The 22,733-nt window shown below is 46.3% G+C and overlaps 1 protein-coding gene across 1 annotated transcript in view; it reads left to right on the top strand.

Annotated features, from left to right (window-relative positions):
- Positions 1–22,733, top strand: part of LOC119660543 (basement membrane-specific heparan sulfate proteoglycan core protein-like) — a 447,358-nt gene that overhangs the window by 373,919 nt on the left and 50,706 nt on the right. The window contains exon 2 of the mRNA XM_038069178.1: positions 3,723–3,877. Within this exon, the coding sequence (XP_037925106.1) occupies positions 3,723–3,877 (155 nt within the window). The remainder of the gene's footprint in view (positions 1–3,722; positions 3,878–22,733) is intronic.

Raw genomic sequence — 22,733 nt, 5'->3', positions numbered from 1 at the left:
GTGGCGTTCCACAACTGGTGTCCTTTGTGATCGACGTATCAACGAACGTCTCAAATCTAAAATTTACCGCAATGTCGTCCGTCCAGTCGCTCTCTATTGTTCTGAGTGTTGGCCGACTATCAAAGACAATGGACGGCGTCTTGCGGTAATGGAGACGAAGATGCTACGTTGGACTAGTGGCGTGACACGTTTAGATCACATCCGAAATGAGGATATCCGCGATTGTTATGGGGTTGCACCGATCGTGGAAAAGTTGCAAGAGAGGCGTCTTCGATGGTATGGTCACGCAATTCGTGCAAACGAGAATTCACTTGCCAAGATTGGTCTGAACATCGAAGTCGATGGTAAACGACCAAAAGGCAGAACTAAACAACGGTGACTTGATACGCTGGATGGGGATTTGAAAGCCTCGAGATTGCATCCATATCAGGCATTCGATAGAGCCAAATGGCGAAGCCGATCACGACGAGCCGACCCCGCTTGTGAACGGGACAAACGCTGAAGAAAAAGAAAAAGAAGAAGATAAGTTCAACTGCGAAGTGATCGGACATCCCTGGTAAAGTTTTGCACGTTAACACCTGCAGTGTGAGAGTGGCGTCTGCGGACATTAGAAAATAGTTAAGTATTGACTGACTTGCAGGCCTTGTGGGTGTGTCTGGCAAGATCATCTCAAGCTGGTTTAATGGACTTTGATTATGGATCCATTTTTCGAGGGCAACTCCATTTCGGTTTTTTTTGCCAAATCGCCCCAGGAAGTGTGCCGTGAGTTAAAGTCCCCACCCAAAATTAGGTATTTAGATTTGGACTGGAGATCGCTCAATGTTTGTAAGTCTTGGCCCAGTTGTTCAGACGGAGAGTTACATTTTATGTAGACTGCAGCTATTAAGATGCGTCTATTATCGTTAGTTTTAACTAAGGCCGCTGCCGCGGAACAGGTCTGCAGGTTTTTGATGGAGACTTCCTCAAATGCATAGTCTTTTCTGACTAAAAGGGCGGAACCGCTGTTGGTGTCGTCCCGGATAATGTTATATCCGGTAAAATTAACGTTGTGCCTGCTTTTTAAATGTGTCTCTGAAACACAGAAAAAGTCTGCTTTCAGGGAATCGACCAACTCTTGTGCGGTGGCACGTTGGGCGTGTGAGACCAAGGACGCGGAGTTAAATGTGACGACTTTTAACTCCATAAACTCATCAAAAGTTGGATAGCGGCTAATTGTCGCTGTTCATTTGTTTGGGCCAAAGCGAGAGAGAGTTTCGACCAAGTTTTGGAAGGCCAATTTGTTGCCTTGAGGGACTTGAGGGGCTGTAGTTCTAGGAATAGTGTTCCTAGTTGTTTGGGTAAGAGGAGTTTGGGGGGCTGTAGTTCTAGGAATAGTGTTCCTAGTTGTTTGGGTAAGAGGAGTTTGGGGGGCTGCAGCTCTAGGGAGAGTATTCCTAGCTACTTGAGCGTAAAAAACGCCCGGTTTGGCCAAGCTTTGTGACATCTGAGTAACCGCCTGTTTGGCTTTCATGGTCTCGGCATTTTTTTCGCCCTGCCAGCTTCCCTTCTGGCAACCATGTCCTTGTATGCCGGGCATCCGCGGTAGTTGGCGGGGTGTCCGGCCTGGCCGCAATTGCAGCAAGTTGGTTTGTCTGCGGTGGGATTTGAGCATTCCCCTCGCACATGGGTTTTCGTGCACCTCACGCACCGGTGTACGATGGAGCAATTGATGGCGGTATGCCCGAAGTTTTGGCAGTTGTAGCACTGCACTTCTTGAAACGGCTTGACTTTCTCAAGCGAAATTTTCTGGTGAAGGATATATTTCACCTTAAATGCTTCGTTTAGATTTTGTTCTGGCTCGAAAGTAGCCATGAACAGCCCCAATTGCGACTTCAATGGAAGCGCCGGGTTCAGGCTGTGGGCCAGTTTGTCGGCTCGTGTGACTAGATTTGAAACACTTTTCAACTTTAGGTGTGGGTACTCTTCGTTGAGTTCGCGCATTATGTCAGTCGGCTCAGTCTCTCTATGAAGACCACGGATGACCAAGGACTGAGTCCTTAAAGCCGGAGGGGTACTGGTCGTGGCATGCAGTCCCTTTTCCTTAATAAGGTTGAAGATCGCTGCATGATCCTCAAGACTTTGGGCAAAAATGAGGGTCTTATCGGCCCTCGTATTTTTTAGGGTTGCTTTTAACCCTTTCTCTTTTAATATCCTCAAGAATTGAGGAACATTAATTTTATACCCAGTGATGGGCGGAATTTTTGCCTTTTTTGGGCGGGTTGCCTGGGGGGAGGGTACCTGAGGGTTTGCCGGAGGGGCATTAACTCTACTTACACTCACCTTTTCTTTGTTCCTCTTTTTCCTCCGCTGGATGAAGTTGAACTCGTCACCTTCCTCTTCTTGGATGACGACGCACATCTCTCCATCTTGATGATGTTGTTGATCCTTCAGTTGTTGCTCGTGTTGTTGTTGTTCATGTTGATGTTGCCGTTGTTCACGATGATGTCGTTGCTGTTGCTCCGACGTTTCGATTGACATCTTCCCTTCGAGGGATGCCAAGCGATCCTTTATAATTTTTAGCTGACAGTCCAGCTGCTGGACCATCGCAGCCTTTTCTTGCTGTAGCCCCTCGATTTTTTCGAGGAGGGTCGCGTTCATTGCTTGTAGCTCTGGGGAGCTGCCTTGTTCTTCCGATGACATCTCCTCGGGGTGTATCATCTTACACCTCTTGGCGGACATTCTGTCCCCAAGCCCGTATTTGCTGTTGTGCGCAGCAGCTCTGGAATGTAACAATATTTGTTTTTAATTTAATGTTCTTATAATAGTTACCCTTTTCGGACGTGAATGACACCACTGTCCAGAAAGTATACTTCCTTCTGGATTCTTGTTCAGCTCTGCTCTTAATGACCGTTCGCTTCGAGAGCTCGGAGCGAACTGTGCTAGTCAGTACTTAATTCCTCTAGCTTTTAAGGATCGATTTAAGCATTGCAACCCCTGATGCGAAGGATTGTTGGTATATTTTGGGCAGGAGCGGGAGATTTGATTTTCTGAATTGGTTTAGATGGTTTGGTTTATAGAAACTAACAACCAAAATCATAAGACCTGGTAAACGAGAAAATGATACTATAATTGACGAACCTGATGCAGCTCAAGAAAGTTTTTCAAACATCTTTTAAGGTCCTAAAAATTAAAGAAAACTTTCCATTCATCGCAACTAAAAACGATTTTCTCCTCAATTGCTTCTAAGCTCAAGAACCTTAATATTTTTTCCTTTTCTCAGGCTATGCCGAGTTCATGCAAAACTCCTGATAACATGAAAAGCTTGAGTCCTCTCAGACCGATCCGGATTACAAAAGCGATGCATGGACTATTATAAGTTTATGAAATCGACGTTTTCCAACCCTTCGCTGCCCCATCGATATTATCCTTTTGTAGGTTAAATATACATACTTCCTTGCCAATATCCTGGAAGTTAGTTTGCAGACACCACATATTTCAGATAATCCCAAATGCTCGTTAGTTCCGAAAAGCTCAAGTACCAGATGAAGGAGAAATTCGAGAAAACCTCAAATCACATCCTTTAACCTAAACGGAAAATATCTGCAATCGGTTGTCAGCCTTCTACTTGGATAAATTGCTTGAACTGAGAAAATCGTAAAATGCTTTTAATGAAATTCGATCCACTTAACTGATGGTTTCCTTTCATCCCGTCTCATAAGGTTTTATGTTTTCTTTCTTTGCAGAAACTGAAACATTTTGCGGTGACGTTCCACCTCATTACTGGGAGACTCCTTACTCGCAGCCGTATTTCGACAATTCCACAAGGCGAGAAATAACAGCTACCGTTGGTCAAGCCGCCTTGCTTCATTGCCGAGTTCGAAATTTGGGTGACCGAGCGGTAAGTATACATTTCAGTTTGGACCATTTATCACAAGTGGAGGATGTCGGAGATAATGTGGACAAAGAAAACGCTGGACATTGTACATATATCTGCTCCTGAAGATTGAATAGTTTACTCAAGCTTGAATCGAGTATGTCTCCAGCTGGAGTTTTTTGGGGGTGTTTTGATGGAAACCTGACCTCCTGGTTGCGTTGTAGCAATTTCTGTCAGATGTGGTTTGGGGATTTCAGAAAATAACAGTTGTATCCACTACCAACGTACAAGGATAACACACTCAGAGAACAGCTCCAACACTTTTATCTCGCCTGTTTGAAATCCCCCCAGAGGACATAAAAGCTTAGCAACGGACACTCGAATGGTTTCCAATTTACGAAGCCTTTTATGAAACACCTAGACAATACCGAGTGAAAGGATATATAAATGGCTTCCATACTAAATTTTTAATGTATCAATGCTAGCTGGTCGGCTGAGCTTGTAGGATCCTCCAAGGACTTCATGCAAATCACGAAGGATAGGAGACTCCCGCAATGAACACCCGTTTCCCTTTACAACAAAGGAAGTGCATTTAAGATATATGCATCTGATGCAAACATCCATGATCCTAATCCTTTATTCCTCTTCTTTATGAAACTTCTTTGCTGCAACTTCCTTCAGCGCGAGCGTTCCAGTGCCTTTCTGACCAAGAGTTGTGTTCACAGGAAAATTGCCTCAACTTATAATTGTGAAAACCAACACACGTTGCCACAATAAATGGCTCGTATTTAAACTTTTCTGATGTTTCCCAAGTCATGTTCGTTTTCCCACAAAACTTTTAAAGCACACACACAACGTAGATGTTTAAATTTCCCGGCTTATGTCCTGAGACTATAGAGGAAGCACTAGCGATAGGAGTATCTAATGAATTATGCCAACAATGAATTTGAATTATAAATGAAAACTTTCTGGATAGATATGCAAATAGGATGGTCTGATGGAATCGGAAAAATGTGTCAATAGTTTTATTTAGTTTCTGCTGCAAAAGGGTCGGGATAGTTTACATAGTCGTTTGCTATTCAAAGGCGGCGCTGTGTGGCACTTATTGTTTGAAAACAGGAACCTCATGAATAAAGCCCGATAGAGCTTGCCTTTGTTATTAATTAATATAGCGGTGAACAAAGATGAAGTTGAACAATTGTTGGTATGACCCGAACCCTGACGCTTTATGTGGGCATAATCCGCACATGTCGATCCCGGTGTATTCTGTGTGGATCCCAAAGGCAGCAGAGAGAATAATATTCTCATGCGTAGGTGGGCCATATCGTAAAACATGTGCCTTCAAAATGATATAACAAATGATATATTCGTTCAGATAATATACAAGTGTTGAGGTTGTAATGACTAATATGAATTGGGGGTGGTCAAACTACAACCTCACTGCCCGGAGTCGACCTAAAGCCGAGAGCTACAACAAAAACCTCGCCTCCTTGCTAAGCACTTCAGTCCCTCACTTGTCATTTCGCAAAATTTCACGTGTCCTTAGACTGGAAATAAGACAAATAGTTTCACCGCGCGCATGGTGCTGTAAAATTTCGAAACCCAGTGCGGGGATCGTCAATCGATGCTTCTCCTATCACAGATGCTCATGAAATTTTAGAACGAATTCAAACGCTGCACGCTTCAGTTATGAAAAATTTTGTGGCGGCACATCGAAGGTGCAAACCCTGAACGCCATCGAGAATTCGCCTCCGCCGCCGCATTGAATGACCGTGGAATCAGCTGACGGCCTGACAGGAGGCTCGGGGAGAAGTGTCAAGAGTGACATTCAGATAGAGACTCTACTCTACTCTTGTCGGCCGGCCCGTCGGCAGCTTTAACGAAAAACATCTAATTTTTGTTTTCTATAACTAACGTGAATGCTCCGATAACGTGGAATAAATTAGTTAAATTAATAAAGGCAGATTCTTTTATCATATTTATAGAGAAAAGGGATCCCCAAAGTGGTGACCTCGAACAACAAAGGACAACAGTTTAACTAACGGAACTTGGTCGGGAACTTGATTGCGAAGCAGGCGCTTTGTTGTAAAAATTTGGTGTAAGTTGCAAGTGCAAGTCCATCAATCTCCTGCGAGGGAAATTTCAAGTAGCTGCAAAATTTCAGCTACAGTTTTGGCAATTTGTACGGTCGGCGTGCGAGGAGATTAATGAACGTACAGTTATATGTTATAGGATTGTCAAGGGGCGTGTTTTCTGGCAAAGTTGATCCCCCCCTCCCCCCATTTTACATAGCATAAATAGAGTGAGCCACATATTGAGTTGGGGAAAAAGAAATGTCGTATTTGTAATCGAAATTCGACGCTTTATTTAACATACTTAGAATTATCCGATTTAAGTCAAATATGCGCCGTCTTGGTCGCAAACTTGTTGCCATTTAGAAGGCAACTTCCTCCTTATTTGCAAAAAACTCAGAGAGCCAGTTTTCGCAAGCATCTTTTCAGGCCAACTTTGTAGCCCCAAGAGCGTTTTGCATGGACAGGAAGAGATGGTAATCACTTGGTGCGAGGTCCGGACTATACGGTGGGTGCGATAGGACATCCCATCCGAGCTCCCGTAGTTTCTGGCAGGCCATCAAAGATGTGTGAGGCCGATCGTTGTCCTGGTCGTACACAACGCCATTCCTATTGACCAATTCTAGCCGCCTCTGGTCAATCGCCAGCTCCAAACGGTCGAGTTACTCACAGTAGAGGAACGAATTGAGGGTCTGCCATAATTGAGCAGCTCATAGTGGATGATTCCCTTCCAATCCCACCAAACACACAGCAAAACCTTCCTGGCCGCCTTGGCAATGGTTCGGACCGGCTCGCCGCGCTTCGACCACATCTTTTTCGCTTGAGATTTTCGTACGTGATCCACTTTTCATCACCAGTCACCATCCGCTTCAAAAATGGTTCGAATTCGTTTCGATTCAGCAGTGTATCGCAGGTGTTGATTCGGTCCAAGAGATTTTTTTACGTCAACTCGTGTGGCACCCAAACATCCAGCTTTTTCTGGAATCCAATCTTCTGCAAATGGTTCCGAATGGTTTTATGGTCTATACTCAGTTCCTGGCCAATCGAGCGAATGCTCACATGCCGGTCTACTTGGCTGATTTCGACAATTTTATCGGTTTCTACGACGATTGGCCTACCAGTACGGAGTGTATCTCCGACATCCACTAGACGAGAACGAAATCGATCGAACCTATGCTGTGTTGTGCCAATCGTTATAGTATCGGGCCCATAACCTACACAATTTTTTCGGCCGCCTTCGTTGCATTTTTACCTCTCAGGTAGTAAAAACATAAAATATAACGAATCTCTTGCTTGGTGGACTCCATCTTTGACGCGCTGTAACTTGAGATTGAAACGTACGATCAACACTATCAAGACACTTATAGCACAGATTGTCGTCTTCAAATCGCCGTATAGTATGACCCGATGCGATAAGTACAACACAAGATATGTTTAAGTGTCGCCATCTATTGACAAATTACTACATTTCTTGTTCAACAACCCAATATTTGGGGGCCTATTCAATCAAGGAACCTACACCATCTTGTGCACGGTGTTCCCGTGTTTCTAGGTTCTGATATACTGCCGATTAGCATCCTTCAGAAACTATCCGAGAGATGGCAGCTGCTAACATCGAAGCCGGCACAGGTCCTGTAGTGTAGTATTATATCGAGCTTAGTCGACATTAGCCCGCACCAATTTACAATTCATTTTGGCGACGCACTTCAGCGGCGTGGTGCTGCCAACTGGAGGCGCAATTTACGTTGACTGGCGTCTCAACGGATGGAAGTGAGGAAGCAAAGCTTAATCACTTACTGAATAAGCTGACGTTAGGCGACCGTACCCACAGCCAGTTACTTTGAGAAATGAGCAGCTGGGTGGGGATAAGGTTGGCCCGGAGTTGAAAAAGTCGCTCTACTTACAACGACTTCTGGAGACCGCCCACGCCATCTTGGCCTTTGGGGACTCGGGATCGTTGGGCGCACGAAATGTACGCAAAAGTTTCCCGAGCCACAACTCGGGAAATAGACGAGCTCAAAGCTGTGGTGACGACACTCGTCGACGCGGTCAGCAAGCTCATAGCCACGGTTGGTACTTTACGTTCGGAAGGTAGATCCCATTCGCAATCTTCGCTTTGCTTCCCGAAAAGGGCATTCAGATAGTCGCAAGCGGGGACCCTCATCAGCCGCGATGATTTGCTCATACGATCGAAAGTACCGAGCTCAAGTAACTAAATGAACCACAGGATGCACGCTTAACGCAACGAAAACTAAGCTCGGTGGATGTCTCGGTGACGGCTACCCCAAGCGCAGTACCACGTTGCCTTACAATCTTCAACCCTCTGAGCAGGCATTGTTTCCTGGTCGACAGGGGCGCTGAGGCGTTGATTTTCCCTGTACTCCATCCGGCTGCCGGAAACTCCCCCCTCTCCCATCCGCACCAATGGCTATAGGCAGGTAGACGTGGGTCTCGGACTGTGCCAAATATTTTCGTGGCAATTCGTTCTGGCTGACATTAGCACCCCCATTTTATGCGCAGACTTCTTGTATCACTATGGGCTGCTGGTGGAACTACAGAAAAAGACCTTGATATACCCCGTAACCTCTTTATAGACGTCAGGGAAAATTCGTGCATGCAATGACGACACTCTTTCAATTATTTTCAAAGGACGTTGCTAGCCATCACGCACTCCTCAGGAAGTACCGTAACATTACTACGGAAAGTAATTTACCCTAGCCGGTTAAGCACGTTGTGGAGCACTATATCAACATTACCGGCTTTCCAATCTTCTCAAAGGTGTGTCCACTGTCACCTCAAAAGCTAGCTTTTGCGAAGAAACAGTTTAATGATTTGATGAAACGAGGTACCTGGAGATCTCTTGGTCCTCTCCACTTCATTTGGTCTCTAAGCCAAACTGTGAATAACAGCCACGTGACGTCTAAAGACAGTTCCAGACCGACATTTCGTTCCACTCTTCCCTGATTTTGCGCCCCCGCTTACGAACTGCGGTGTTTTTACTACCTTGGATCTAGCCAAGGCGTATCATAAAATCCCTGCCGCTCCCGAAGACATTCCAAAGACGGCTATCTGCATACTATTTGGCCTTTTCGAGTTCACCAGGATAATATTGGCTTCTGCAATACTGTGCAGACTTTCTAGAGGTTCATCCACACTGTCCTGCAAATCTCGAACTTTTGTTTCGTTTATATGGATGATGTTTTCGTAATTTCTTCATCCGAATCTGAGCGCTTGGACCACCTTAATGCCGGTCTAGCCCTAAATGTTGAAAAATTCAGAATCCTACAGAAGCAGGTGAAATGTTTTGCCCACTTAGTAACCCCTGATGGTATTCAACCTGACGCAGATAAGATTGAGGCGATTAGGAGCTTTCCATTGCCAGCCACAATGAAGGATCTGCGGAGGTTCTTGGACATGCAAACTTCTATCATCGTTTCTTGCCCAAGGGTACTCATCACCAGGCGAACCTGAAAGCCTATTTGTCTGGCCCCAAAATTAAAGACTTCAGCGAGGTTGCGTGATCTGCTGAGGTTGTCCATACGTTTGAGACAGTCAAACAACAGCTTGTTGATGCTACGCTGCTGGCATTTCCTCAGCTAGATGCACCCCTAGCAGTATTCGTCGATGCCTCAGATACAGGGATAGGCGCCGGTCTTCACCAACCGGTGAATCAAACCTGGCAACCATTGAGTTTCTTTTCGAAGTAGCTCAACCCAGCTTAATGTAACTGCAGCGCCTATGATCATGAGCTACTCGTCGCCCACCTCGCTATAAAATACTTCCGATTCTCGATGGAAGGCAAGCCGTTAACCGTGTTCATGGCCACAATCTCCTTACTTTCGCGCTCAGAAAAAAAGCCCGACAAAGCGTCCCCCCGCCAACTTTGGCACTTGAGTTATATCAGCCGGTTAACTCGTGTCTGGAAAAGACAGATACTTTGCAGATATTTTGTCTCGAACCTTGGAGGTCCCAATACCCGCCGCGGTCGATTATACGGTAATCGCCAAGTAACAAAAAGATAACGCAAAGCTTTAGAACCTGAGGGGAAACTTCAAATACAAGTTCAAGGAGTTTCCTATTTTCTGCTCAAACTCTTATTTATTCTGCAAGACCTCTGATAAGGGATCTAAGCCATTCATTGCGGCCGATTTTCGTAGGGAAATATTTCACGTAATACATGATCTTGCGCGCCCGGGTAACAAGACGATGAACCCGTTAGTCACTGGGAAATACTTCCATGAACAAAGAGGTAAATTCTTGAGCTAGACGGAAGGAAATATGTAGGTGTATTCCTTAGATCGACCAAACACTTTCAGACCATATATCTCCACATCGTTGACTCCCACGGTTACACGCAACCATATGCCGAGGCCCTCTGTCAAGAATGGATCCCGCGCTTTAGAGTACCGGCCGTAATCTCAAGGACCAGGGAATGCAATTTGAGTCTACTCTTTTCGCGGAGTTAGGCAAGCTCCTCCGCTTCAAACAGCATAGGATTACTGCGTACCATCTACAGTCCAATGATATGCTGGAACGTTGGCACCGGACGCTGTCGTAGTTGCGGTCCTTGCCTTTCGCCCTCCTCGGCCTTTGCGCAGTCCACCGAGAGGAGTTCACGGCCAGCCCAGCAGAGATGGTCTACGAGGAGAGTCTGCGTCTAGTCGTCGACCCTGTGCTGGACATCAGAGCTGGGTTAAGCGACTCTGGTATAGTGCGTCTGCACAGGGACGCGGTTTCGAGGCTGCGGCCGACACCACTTTCTCGGCACGCGACAACGGAGGCTAACACCCCCAGGGACCTCAAGACGTCTTCACAGGTCCCCATTTGGATGGATTCTCCTTGGAGACTGCTGCAACCACCATACGAGGGCCCCTTTAGAGTTCTGGGGCGAGGCGAGCACTCCTTCAAGCTCGACGTTCGGACCAGGTCCAAGTGAGTCTCCTTGTCGAGGCTGAAAGCATGCGACGAGCCGGCGGTCGCTTCAAAGCGCCCACGAAGCATGAGATTCACTAGGAGAGCCCATTGGCGGGATCACGTGGTCGGTTTCCTCCACGCTGTTCAGTTGGGGGCGGAGTGATGTGGAGATGAGAGAGAGAGAGAGATGATGTGATGTGCGCATTCCTCTCGACAAGGGTAGCGGGTATCCTCAAAATATTCGCTTTCTCCAACTTGAGTGGGATTTCCAGCGATATATGTTAGACATTCTGAGCCGGTGAAGATGGTGGGCCTCTGGAGAGTAGCCCCTTTACTTTCAAAGCACTAATGGCAATGTGCTTGTTCTCTGCAAAGTCAAGTGGTAGCAGACACGCATCCAGTGTGGGATTGCTTCAGACTTCCACCTCAATACGCTCTCTTTTGACCTGGGGCTACCCACCAACGGAGGGTTCCGATATAGTAGAGAAGAATGTTTTCTGCGAACAATTCGAGGTAGTTCCGGGGAGCTTCTTAAAAATGACATTGTGGTCGTGATGGGTAATCTGAATGCCAAGGTGGGATATAACAACATCTTGCTTAGACATGCGATGGGGAAATACTGTCTTGGCGACCATAACGATAGAGATGCGGGGTTCGTGGATTTATGCACCTTCCAGTGGCTCATCATTGGTGGCAGATCGTTCGACCACAGAGCCTGCCATAAGACCAGTTGGGTTTGAACTGACCGATCCTGTGTGAGCAATCAGATGGGCCAGTTCGTAATCAGCAGTAGAGTTAGAAGTTTTCTCCTGGATATGCGTAACAAGAGAGGTGCTGCAATCGGCCTAAGAAAGGATCACCATCTAATGGTGACTTACGTTGGCTTGCGTAAGTGGCAGTTGATAGGCGATACAATAAGGAGGAGCGACAATTACATTGCGGGCTACACCATGCAGTGGAATTCACTCTCCCAGGATCACTGGAGAACAGTAGAGGACGAATGCGAACGTCTCGGAATTCGTGCGGGGAACTGAAGGGAATTTTAGTAATGGCACGTTGACATGCTATACCCCACCAGGGGATGAATGGCAACCATATATACCAAGGAAATTTCACTAGTTAAAATGTTCCACTGTCCATAGATTTTGGGACGAGGCTCGGGAGCTGCATAAAGATATCTTTGAAAGTTCCGATGGCGTGCTAGCACTTCGGTGAACCTCGGGCAAGTATAGTAACACTGAAGATAAAACCCAAAAATGCCTGGAAAAAAGTCCGACCACAGTCGCGCACCCCGGACAGGCTTAAATCAGTTTAAAGATTTCCGAATAACTTTACCCAAATTCGATGGTGATTACTTGAAATGTAAGCGTTTCCATGAGTCGCAAACACTCAAAAGATATCTAAAAAACAAAGTTTCACTATAATGAATGCATCGATCGTTTGAAGGCATGGTGTTAGCGGCTGCATATCAAAAAGCTACTCCCAGTGTCAATATATGGTTGCCATTCAAGAAGAGGGGTAGAGAGCGCCAACCACATATAAGCGGCATCGTATATGGTACGTCAAAATGCAGGACAACTCTTCCACTACTTACCGAGTCGGTCGCACTTCTCTCTTAAGTTCTACACCCAGTGCTTCTGCGATGACTCACTCGTCGATTTTCAGATCAACGCGTCCACGGGGAACTGACTCGTGCGCCGACCAAGTCCTTTTTTTGAGACAGTATGAAACCAACGAATCCCGATGATACGTCAGAGACAAGTGTTCAGGAAGGCTTGGAACTTTTGAGCAGCAGAGGGGGAGGGGGGGAGTTTACTTTAAGTGCGACCCTACTTCTCTCTTTCCAAATCCAGAGCCATTTGGTCAGGGTTCATTACTCGATGGAAGAAGACACAGATGTCATCAGCACTATCGAGGTGTTCGAAGTGTTTGAACTCCTCTACGTCCTCTAGACAAGGGAGTATGAAGAAGTACGTCTCCAATAATAAGAATATCTAACCCTAACAGATTCCGCTTTGAACCCCAAATTTCTCGGAAATTTCACATCGAAACAGGACATGACATTTTACGTCATCATATGCTGCGCCCATAATCTCCGGGATGCCCCTCCTGCATAGAGCACCCCAGATATACTTCCTGTTCACTGTATCCAAAAGGCGTCTCAAAATTGATAAACAGGTGAAGCAAACTCCGCGCATTGTTCCATTTGTAGGATGTTGATGTGGTCAATGCAGGAGGATCCAGAGCGGAAACCAAAGAGCATCCTCATACTTTTGGGGTTTTCCTTCATGCGGTCTAGAATTATTTTCGTTATTACCCTTGTGACGTTGCCCGTCAGACACTACCTTGTCGTGGTAGAGGAGCTTGTGGTAGTTTACTACTACACTAAGAGTATCCAAAAACACATGAAGATGAAACAAAGGATTGTAACTCTCCAAGTGATAAGAAGTCACAGACTTTGAATCCACCTGTCACTCTGAGAAATCAGGTCGTGGCCGAGGTACGGACTTTGGAGGCCTCACCTAATCCATGTTCTACCACGGAGAAATCTGTGGAAGACAGGCTCTCCACTTCAGTGGAAAACCTATACCCGGTGTCTACGGCGCGGCCAGCCAAAAAGGATAGTAGAGCAACTCCCTTAATGAGAAGAACTGGAAATCTGATACGGCCGGTCGGTCGATGCCACTGTCACCTAACTCTTCTAAAATACGGGAGGGGAAGGCTCGGCAGAAGGAAACTTCAGCCGCGAAGGAGGAGGAACTACAGGCTTGGCTGGCAAAACCTTCTCCTCCACTTGTACTCGGAAAAACGGAAGAAAGGGAAGCTGGTAATGTGGACGCAACTGATCTAACGCCGGTATGTGAAAATTGATCCATACAGCCGGACTCCGTGAACCTGGAAGGGCTTTTAACCTACGACAACGGAAGGCACTGTGAAAGAAGGCAAAGTTTCTTGGGAATGAGGACATGGATGCTGCTACAACGCCAAGTGCGGCGATATCCAGATAAATCGGGCGCAAGAATACGGAACTTTCGGTGGAAGGTGAGGACAAGCTGATAAGCCCGGTAAAACCAACACTGAATGCAGCAGACTTTTCAGTTAGCGCTGGTTTTCATATTAGACTGCACTTATGGCTACAAACATAAGAGTTAGTCAAATCAACCTGCAGCATTCCAAAGCTAAAGTTACAGGACTGTCCTTATATATTTCTGGTTCAAGAGCCATTGGTTCGTTTTAACAGAGTCCGTGGTATTGGGTCAGTCAAGGGGACCAGGATCTTCTTCGATCAAAGATCCTCAAGACCGAGGGCCTACGTTCTCATGTCAAAATTGTTAGAGGCAACCATGCTGAGACAATTCTGTTCGCAGGACCTTGTTGCAGTCAACTTACAATACCAGGTTAATGGTAAGAGTTATAGTTGCCTCTGCCTACTTACCCTATAATTCTTTGTGCCCTCTGCCCACGCTAGAATATGCACTTCAAAGTTGTTAGAGTTGATTACACACTGGCGAGTCCTGGACAAGGTCACACTGTCAGACCAGCGATACCTTGAATTTAATCTGACTATTGCTGGCGGACAATCTGTAGTACCAAGACGGAATCCTATGAAAACGGATTGGACAAAGTTCAATGAACTTCTTGGCAATGAAGTACAGTTCCTTAGGCGACTAAGGACTACTTTGGCGCTGGAAGATGAATTGAAAACTCTGAACTGCACACTTTTAGAGTGCTATGAGGAGGCTTGTCCTATTTCCCGAGGCCAAAGCGGTAAAACGGTTCCTTCCTCGAACCGGAAACTACAAAATCCCAGGACATCAACCAGGCGACTTCTGAACCGGGCATGCAAAAGTAACAAGAATGAAGACTGGTTAAATTTCAGGGACCCACAGCGTGAATACAAGAGGCTCGTTAGAGCGTACTGTGAGGAACTGGAAGGCGAAAGAGAGACTTCAAAAGGGATGAGTCGGCCAAGTTGCACTCTCTTAGAAAACCCGACGGTACTTTCACGAGCTCCAGACTGGATTCAGTACAGATCCTCATAGAAGTACACCACCCGGGAGCACGGGCGAGAAAAGTGGCATAGCAGAGTTGACGGTTCTTGCAACCCTTCAACACGGAAGTGCTGCAAGGGGAACTGGAACACTGCGAAAGCGGTTGTTACCCATGAAAAAGGGAGAGCTGCCATACTGTCCTTTGACCATTTCAAAGCACCTGGCATAGATGGCATCTGTCCGCCAATGCTAAAGGAGTGTACACTTAGAGCGATCTCTAAGTAATATTTGTCGAGGATGTCTTGCTCTGGGCTACGTGCCTTCCACTTGGCAAAAGATTAAGGTAGTCTTCATACGGAAATCTAGGAAGGATGACTATTCTAATCCAAAGAACTTCTGACAGATCAGCTTGACTTCATTCTTGCTGAACAGTTTGGAGAGATTGGTGGAGCATCACATTCGTGGAAACACACTTAGGTGGCACCCACTTGATGAAAACCAACATGCTTACCAGCGTGGAAAGTCCTTTGGTCACAAAGATAGAGGATGCACCGTTGAATGGTGAGTATGCGGTGGGGCTGTTCGTGGACACTGAAGGAGCTGTTGATTGTGCAACTTTTCGAAAACTTTGTGATGCCGCCAGTTGGTGTTGGTGTTGGCGATGCTTTAATTAAGTGGATCCATGCTATGCTAACGCAGAGATTGCTGTGCGCTAAGGTGGATGTCGATCGCTATTTGACTGCAGAAGCAATGAAGGGCTGCCCGCAAGAAGGTGTGCTTTCGCCACTTCTCTGGAGTATGCTGATCGACTCACTACTACGCGAACTGAAAAATTTGCCAACACACACTCAAGCTTATGATGATGACGGGGCAGTGCTTGCTGTTGATCGGGATCTTGGAACGGTGTGTAGGAATATCCAACGTGCCGTTGATTTGATAGACAGCTGGTGCCTCAGACATGGTCTTTCAGTTAATCCAAATGAAACCATAATGGTATTACTCACCAAAACGAGAAAACTGGATGAACTTTGCCTCCCTGAGATGAGGGGTACTACCCTTCAACTCCCCGAGGAAGTGAAATATCTGGGAGTCACTCTAGATAAAAAACTTCTTTGGAACAAACATGTAGAGGTAAAGATGAAACGAGCTCTCACAGCTTATGGGCTGTGCAGACGGACCTTTTCCTCGACATGGGGACTCAGGCCTCATGCGGTAATGTGGATATACGTTGCCATCATTAGGCCGATGTTTGCTTATGCATCCGTAGTGTGGTGGGTCAACGTAAGACAAAAAGGGTTTCACCGTAAACTAGTCGCACTGCAAAGAATTGTGTGTCTGGGTATCACTGGTGCCATGAGCACGACATCCGGTGCCATTCTAAATGCACTACTCCATTTGCAGCCCTTGAATATATTTATTTAAAGCACTGCAATGAGAGCAGCTCATAGACTAATTCGGGGAAAGAACGTATGTCGGGGGCACAGAGCATTGGAAGAGTTACTTGGCAGACTGAATCCAGTTCTTACAATGCCTTCCGATTCTCGTGTCCCCATACATCTCTTTCGTAGAAGATATGAAGTTACCCTGAAGCGTAGAGAGAACTCGTAATTTCCAGAGGATATACCGATATACGGAAGTCTTCTACACCGATGACTCAAAAATAGAAGAGGATTCTGGAGCCGGAGTCTACCTCTCGAATAAAAACAAAAAGTGGGCTTTTCCTTTGGGGCAATATGTAACGGTTTTTCAAGCCGAAGCTTATGCGATTCTAAGGGCGGCAAACTGGCTGATTGACGAGCGATTGAAGGGCAGGCGCATCGCAATCTGCAGTAATAGCCAAGCTGCATTGAGGACGTTGAGTAGTCCTTTGATCACCTCGAAAATCGTTCAGGAATGCAGAAATCGTTTGAACTTTATCTCTAGATTCCGTACGGTGGAACACTCTGGGTACCTGGTCACTGTGGCGAAGAGGGCGAAAGAGGGGTCAATCTCCCCTATGCCGGGACCGCAGCCAACAATTGGAGAATCAGTAGCATTGGCTAAGTGTGTTTTCAAAAACTGGGAACAAGCTTGCCACAATGACAGCTGTTCGACACACCCAACTTTTCCTGCCAGAACCGAACATGCATACCGCAAAGTTTGTCCTGTCGAAAAGCAGGAGGACTGGCAGGTGTACTGTGGGAATTCTGACAGGCCATAATTGTGTGTGTGTGAATGTCCCGCCTATGGACGCATCAGCCAGCAGATCTTTGGAGCCGATGTTCTCCAGTTGCAACGCGTAGCATCACATCCACTAACGTTAACGAATCCGGAATATTCCGTTAGACGGAGGTGGCGAGTATAATGGGCCAACATGGCCTGAGCGCTCAGAAGCTGTAGCTTCTCCCCCCACCAGACACACACACACCCTTGTGATGGTAGGGAGTACGCAGAGGCTTCCAATCGCCGTATTCAAAACCGGTGCCCTCCTTCGGAATCTGCGAAAGGTCTCGTATTGCCATGATTTTCGTATAAGGGAAGAAGCAGGTCTGCCAAAGTTGCAGATACAGGTTTAAATAACTCTGCGGAAGACTTTTAAGCAGCTTTAATCCATTTAAGTGTATCCAAATGTTACAGTGACTTGCCATTTCATCTACAAGAGGCAGAAATTCACCCAATGTGATACGGTGAAAAGCCGGGGTGAAGTGGTCTTTTACTTAATCGCTTGATCATCACTGTGGAAAAGGACTTGACTAAATGCAAGCCCTTTTGTGGTGCGTATACTCTTCTGAATTGCGCGAGGCCGATGTCGGTATATTTCTGGTTACGCGAATCCAAGAGAAGACTCCTATATCTACTTACCAACTAACCTTATGGCATTTTCTCTGCCCGAACAATGCGCGTACACTGACGAGGCGGTGGAAGCTGGAGAAAGCCACAAACCTTCCGCCATTATCGCTACAGTCACAAGGCTAGTATTGGTCTGTCAAATGTCCGAACCAGGTGTTCTAAGAGCTCACCTTCGCATTCAGATCACCTATCACAATCGCAATGTCACCATTAGGAAGCCCCTCCACAGCTGCGTGCAATTGCTCGTGGAAAGCATCCTTTTCTACTGTATAGGAACTGTCTGTTGGTGGGAGTGAGATTTGAACTGCTACCTTAAAGTTCACTTCCATAAAGTAACCGTTCATCATCATCAACGACGCAACAGCCGGTGTCCAGTCTAGGCCTGCCTTCATAAGTAATTCCAGACATCCCGGTTTTGCGCCGAGGTCCATCAATTCGACATCCTTAAAAGCTGTCTGGCGTCGTGGCCTGGCCTGGATTTTATCCACAACCTGGCGGCCATGGTATCGCTCATTAATTTCATCATTATGTAGGCTACGAAATCGCCCATCCTCATGTAGGGGGCCAAAGTAACCTTTACTCTTAGTAATTCCACTGAGTGGGAATGACGCATCAATTTGACTTCTTCTTCCCTTATACCATGACCAATATATCTCATGTAAAACAAGTCGGTCGAAAAGCAGTCACATATTATTCTCAGTAAGTGTGAAATTACAGACAAATTGAAATGTCTATTCTGAAACTCACCCTAAAAATGTAACCTAAAGGAAAAAGAAAATTCCTCCTATTTCAGTGATGAAAATACTCAGCCTTCGACGAGAGAGAGTTATTTTTTCGTGGTCTCCGCGCCAGGAGCATGACACCAAAAATACTCTCCTCTTTAATTTGGTAAGCTTACATTTGACATACCTACGTGTCAGTGACTTCACCATCCATATTAGTGGAGTCATCTTTAAAATCAGACTCCTCTTTTTAACGCAAAATGAACAACGAAAGTAACCGGAAAATTAAAAACGAAAAATAGATAACCACATGACTGTAATGCCAAGAATAGCAAATGCATGGAAATAAGGGAGGACAATGTATCCTTAGGGATAAATTGTCCTCCTACGTATATTTCAGCTAGTCATGTTTCGTTTTTTTTTCGGAGAAAAGATACAAGCGAAAAACGGAACGACATTAATATATGACAGTCAGAACCAATGTTCAAGAGTTGTTGTTATGAAACGACGCGTACATGTAGGTTAAAAGGTTTTACTTCGTTATTTCCCCATGGAAATCATCGATTCCTTCTTCCCATCTGTGTATATCCTTAGGAACAGTGGATAGCATTTCGTATGCATGTCAACACTAAGCACGTTTAATCCACTCAATCTCCATATTCGAATGTTGCCTTCGATATGATCAGCGTTCTGGATACCCACTCGGTCGTTATCTATTATCTCTATGAAATCGAGTAGAAAGTGGCAAACTATCATGTCCTTGTCCGCATTTATATAATCCATCCGGTTCAGTTTCTCTATTGGGGCACTCCGTATTCTCTTGGATGGAAATGCGAACAGGGTTGGAGTGCTCTGTGAAGCAGAATTGGCTTCTTGTTTCGAAACCTATACTTATTTTAGGATGGTGGCATTTAATGAACTTCGTATTAATAAAACCACCGTTGCCCTTTTTTTTTGTTTGTACGCGGAGGTGGAAAATGTTAGAAAGACACGTCCGCCCCAGTTCCACCGCACAAACACCGGAGCTAAAATCCACCCCCGGTCTCTCCACCCCCAACCCCGCCGAACCACCATTTAGGTATTACTTCGCCGGGTAAGACTGCCCTTAGGTATTCGTCCTTCTCCTCCTTTCGGCTTTCGTCCTTCTTTGCTCCTACAGTAACTCCTCCTGTATTTGCACGATTGCGAAGCAAATTGTAAGTCAGTTCTCCTCGGACCTCAGCATCTCCGGAACTAAGGGTTCCGGCCTCACGCTGTCCAACACTTGGTTTAGGTTCGTCCTCTACATTGCAAATCTTTAGCAGTAAAACATCACATGCTCTGGATCCTCCGGTATGCCACTGCATCTAGGACAATTAGGAGAATCATCCAACCCAAAGCAGTGCAGATACTGCCTGTAGCAAGCACCATGTCCCCTGAGGAACATGATAATGTGGTAGTTGGTCTCCTCTTAAGCCACACCTAAAATTAAGAATGAGCCCTGCGCGTCTACTGACCCTTCGTAGACTCGTCCCATCTACATTGCCAAAGATCTTGCGACTCTGCCGCGATGGCAAAGGCTGCCTTTTGGCATGGATATTCTAGGTGTTCCCTAAAGCCCAATTTGTTGTCAATTACCACCTCCAAGTATTTGATAGCCGGCTTCAGTTAGTAAGATCGCTTCCGTGTTCGCGTCTGCCAAGGTCATTCAGGTTCTTTCTAGCCAGAACTTTACCGCTCTTACTGCTTCCCTCGCGTAGACCTCCACATCTTCTGGGTCTCTTTCTATAACAACCACAGCTAGGTCACCAGCAAAGCCAACAATCGTAGTCCCCTCTGTAATGGAAAGACCAAGCACTCCATTACGCATGATATTCCACAACAGGAGACCAAGTACCGATCCCTGTGGCACCCAGGCTGTGACAATGTATTCTTTGGGGCGCTCATTCGTCCCGTACTAGAGGGTCCTCTCTGAGAGATAATTTTCCACCAAATTCGTTAAATACCCGAGGACACCTATGTCAGTCAACGTCCCTTTAATTCTGTTCCAGTTGGCTGAGTTGAGTGTGCAGCCGCCATAAATCAGTGCGCCTTTTCTCAGTTTTACCACCATGCTAATTGCGTGGACACATCGGAAACCAAACCGACGTTTTGACAAACCATTACTGGTTTCGATGATGAGTAGCAGTCTGTTGTAGATGACTCTCCCCGTCGTCTTCCCCATTGATAAAACGATACAATCCTGCGTTGTCAGGTGGCTTGTCAGGCTTCGGAAGCAACACCAACTTTTGCTTTTTCCACTGGATAGGGAATATTGCTTCTTTTAGGCAGGGTTCGAAGGTGTTGGCAAAAAGTTCGGGCCTAGTCTTCACTGCTAGTTTCAAAGTTCGGCTGGGGATGCCATCCAAACCTCAGGTCTTTTTTTCACCGATTATACCATATATTTCCGCAGCTCCTCCACAGTTACTGAAGGTATTACGCCCTTATTTACCTGGACAAGCGGGTGCCTTACTTTATTTTCGTGACGAGGGTACAGGGTGGTAACTATCTGTTTCTGGAGACGCGGGCCGATCACCTGGGGTGATCTCCGTAGGGTTTCCATTACCACCCTGTAGGCCTCGCCCCAAGGGTTTGCGTCGACATGGTAACACAGCTGTTTCAAGCAGTTCTTTGTGCCCCTCCGAATGGCTTCTTTTAGGCGGCCACGCAGTTGCCTCTTTGCCTCTTCTTGACCGTCGCCAACGGGGTTTACCCTGCGAATCTGGCAAAGCCTGCTTACCTGGAAACATGCGGCTTGCAAACTTGCGATTTCGTTGTTCCACCAGTAGTAAGGTTGCTTACTGGGGAGCAATCACCTTTTTGACATAGTAACATCGCACGCTTTTGGGTGTTTTTTTCTTAAACCGTACTATTCAGGGATGTGTCTTGTTGAAGCGGCGCGGAAAACGTGTCCCCCTCAGAAACTTTCGCTGTCCAGCCGAGCATACCAACCGGCATTCTGCAAGAACTCTTTTTCAAGCTCGATCCGCCCTTGATTTCCATGCAGATTGGATGGTGGCCGCTGCAAGTATAGTCTTCATTAGCATGCTAAGCGATTCTACTGGCTAAAGCGGCACTCACGTATGTCATGTGCACTATAGACCTCAGGCGCCTTCCCTGGAAAGTGTACGAGGCCCCAACATTCGCCAATACCATCAATGCTTCGAGCAGAACATGTCCCCTTACATTAGTTGTCGGGTTGCCCCACTCAAGTTATCCGGCATTGTTTCCTCCTCCCCGTACCTCGCTACACTCTTCATCTTCGGTGTTGTATTTTCATTCGCGGGAGCTTGTTCCTGTAACGGTGGGTAAATACGAAGAAGGGACGCGCCTGATGAGAGATTTGGAAACTCCTTACTCCACTCTTGGCCTAAGAGAGCCTTTTTGAGGCTACATGGAACATATCCATCGTTTTCTTGGTAACATTGGGATAACCATCATCATCATCACCGTGGCACTACAGCCCGAAATCAAGCCCTCGCCGCCTGGATCGTTGTCCTCCAATTATCTCGGGCCCACGACCGCGTTCTCCAATCTTGGAAGCCTAGTAGTTACTCGGCGTCCGTATATATGTATTGTGCTCTCCCACCGAGCTCTCGGTCTTCCTGGTAGTCTCGCTGCGTCGACACGTCGGCCTTCTTTGGCATGTCATCGTCGGTCATTCGTTGGAGATGCCCTGCCAACTGAAGGTGTTGTAGTTTAACGAATTTCGACACTTCTTGCTCATCGTACAGTTCATACAGCGCATAGTTGTACCGAACGCATCATCCATCATGATCGCAAACTGCACTGAAAATTCGCCGAAGGACTTTCCCTTCGAATGTGTTTAGCAAATGTTTGGAGGAGATGATGCTCCTACGCCAGTCGTCTGGGATCTTCTCGCCCTCCTTGATTCTCAGCATTTAGTAGACCCGTTCTACCGGATTTTCAAGGCGAAACCAACTCCTTCTGCTGTCGGAGGATGTATAGTGGGACCAGAATAACCACCGCCATTGATTTGGGCTACTTGCATGGGGGCGCAACGTGTCGGATTCAGAAGCTCTTCAAAATAAGACTCCTTGCTGATGCTGCCGGGATCGCTGATGAACTTTGGGATAATAATGCCGGCAACCCTTCCCTCAGAGAGAGATTTTCATAAAATTCGGAAGCCTACATTAGGTATTCAAAAGATTAATTCATGCTTGAACTTCTTCTTCAAGCTTAGTCCTGCGCAGAAGTCCTGAGGCGAAAATCTTACATATGGCAATGCACTCCTATTTTTCCTGCACTGTTCTAGATCGATCCACTAATCGGTAATTTCAGTGTAAGAGTTCGTGGCGGCTTTTGGCAAGTC

The sequence above is a fragment of the Hermetia illucens genome, chromosome 6 (assembly GCF_905115235.1).
Source record: "Hermetia illucens chromosome 6, iHerIll2.2.curated.20191125, whole genome shotgun sequence".
Classification (NCBI taxonomy): domain Eukaryota; kingdom Metazoa; phylum Arthropoda; class Insecta; order Diptera; family Stratiomyidae; genus Hermetia; species Hermetia illucens.
Note: the sequence above shows the minus strand (reverse complement) of the source record. Positions and strands in the feature narration are given on the sequence as shown.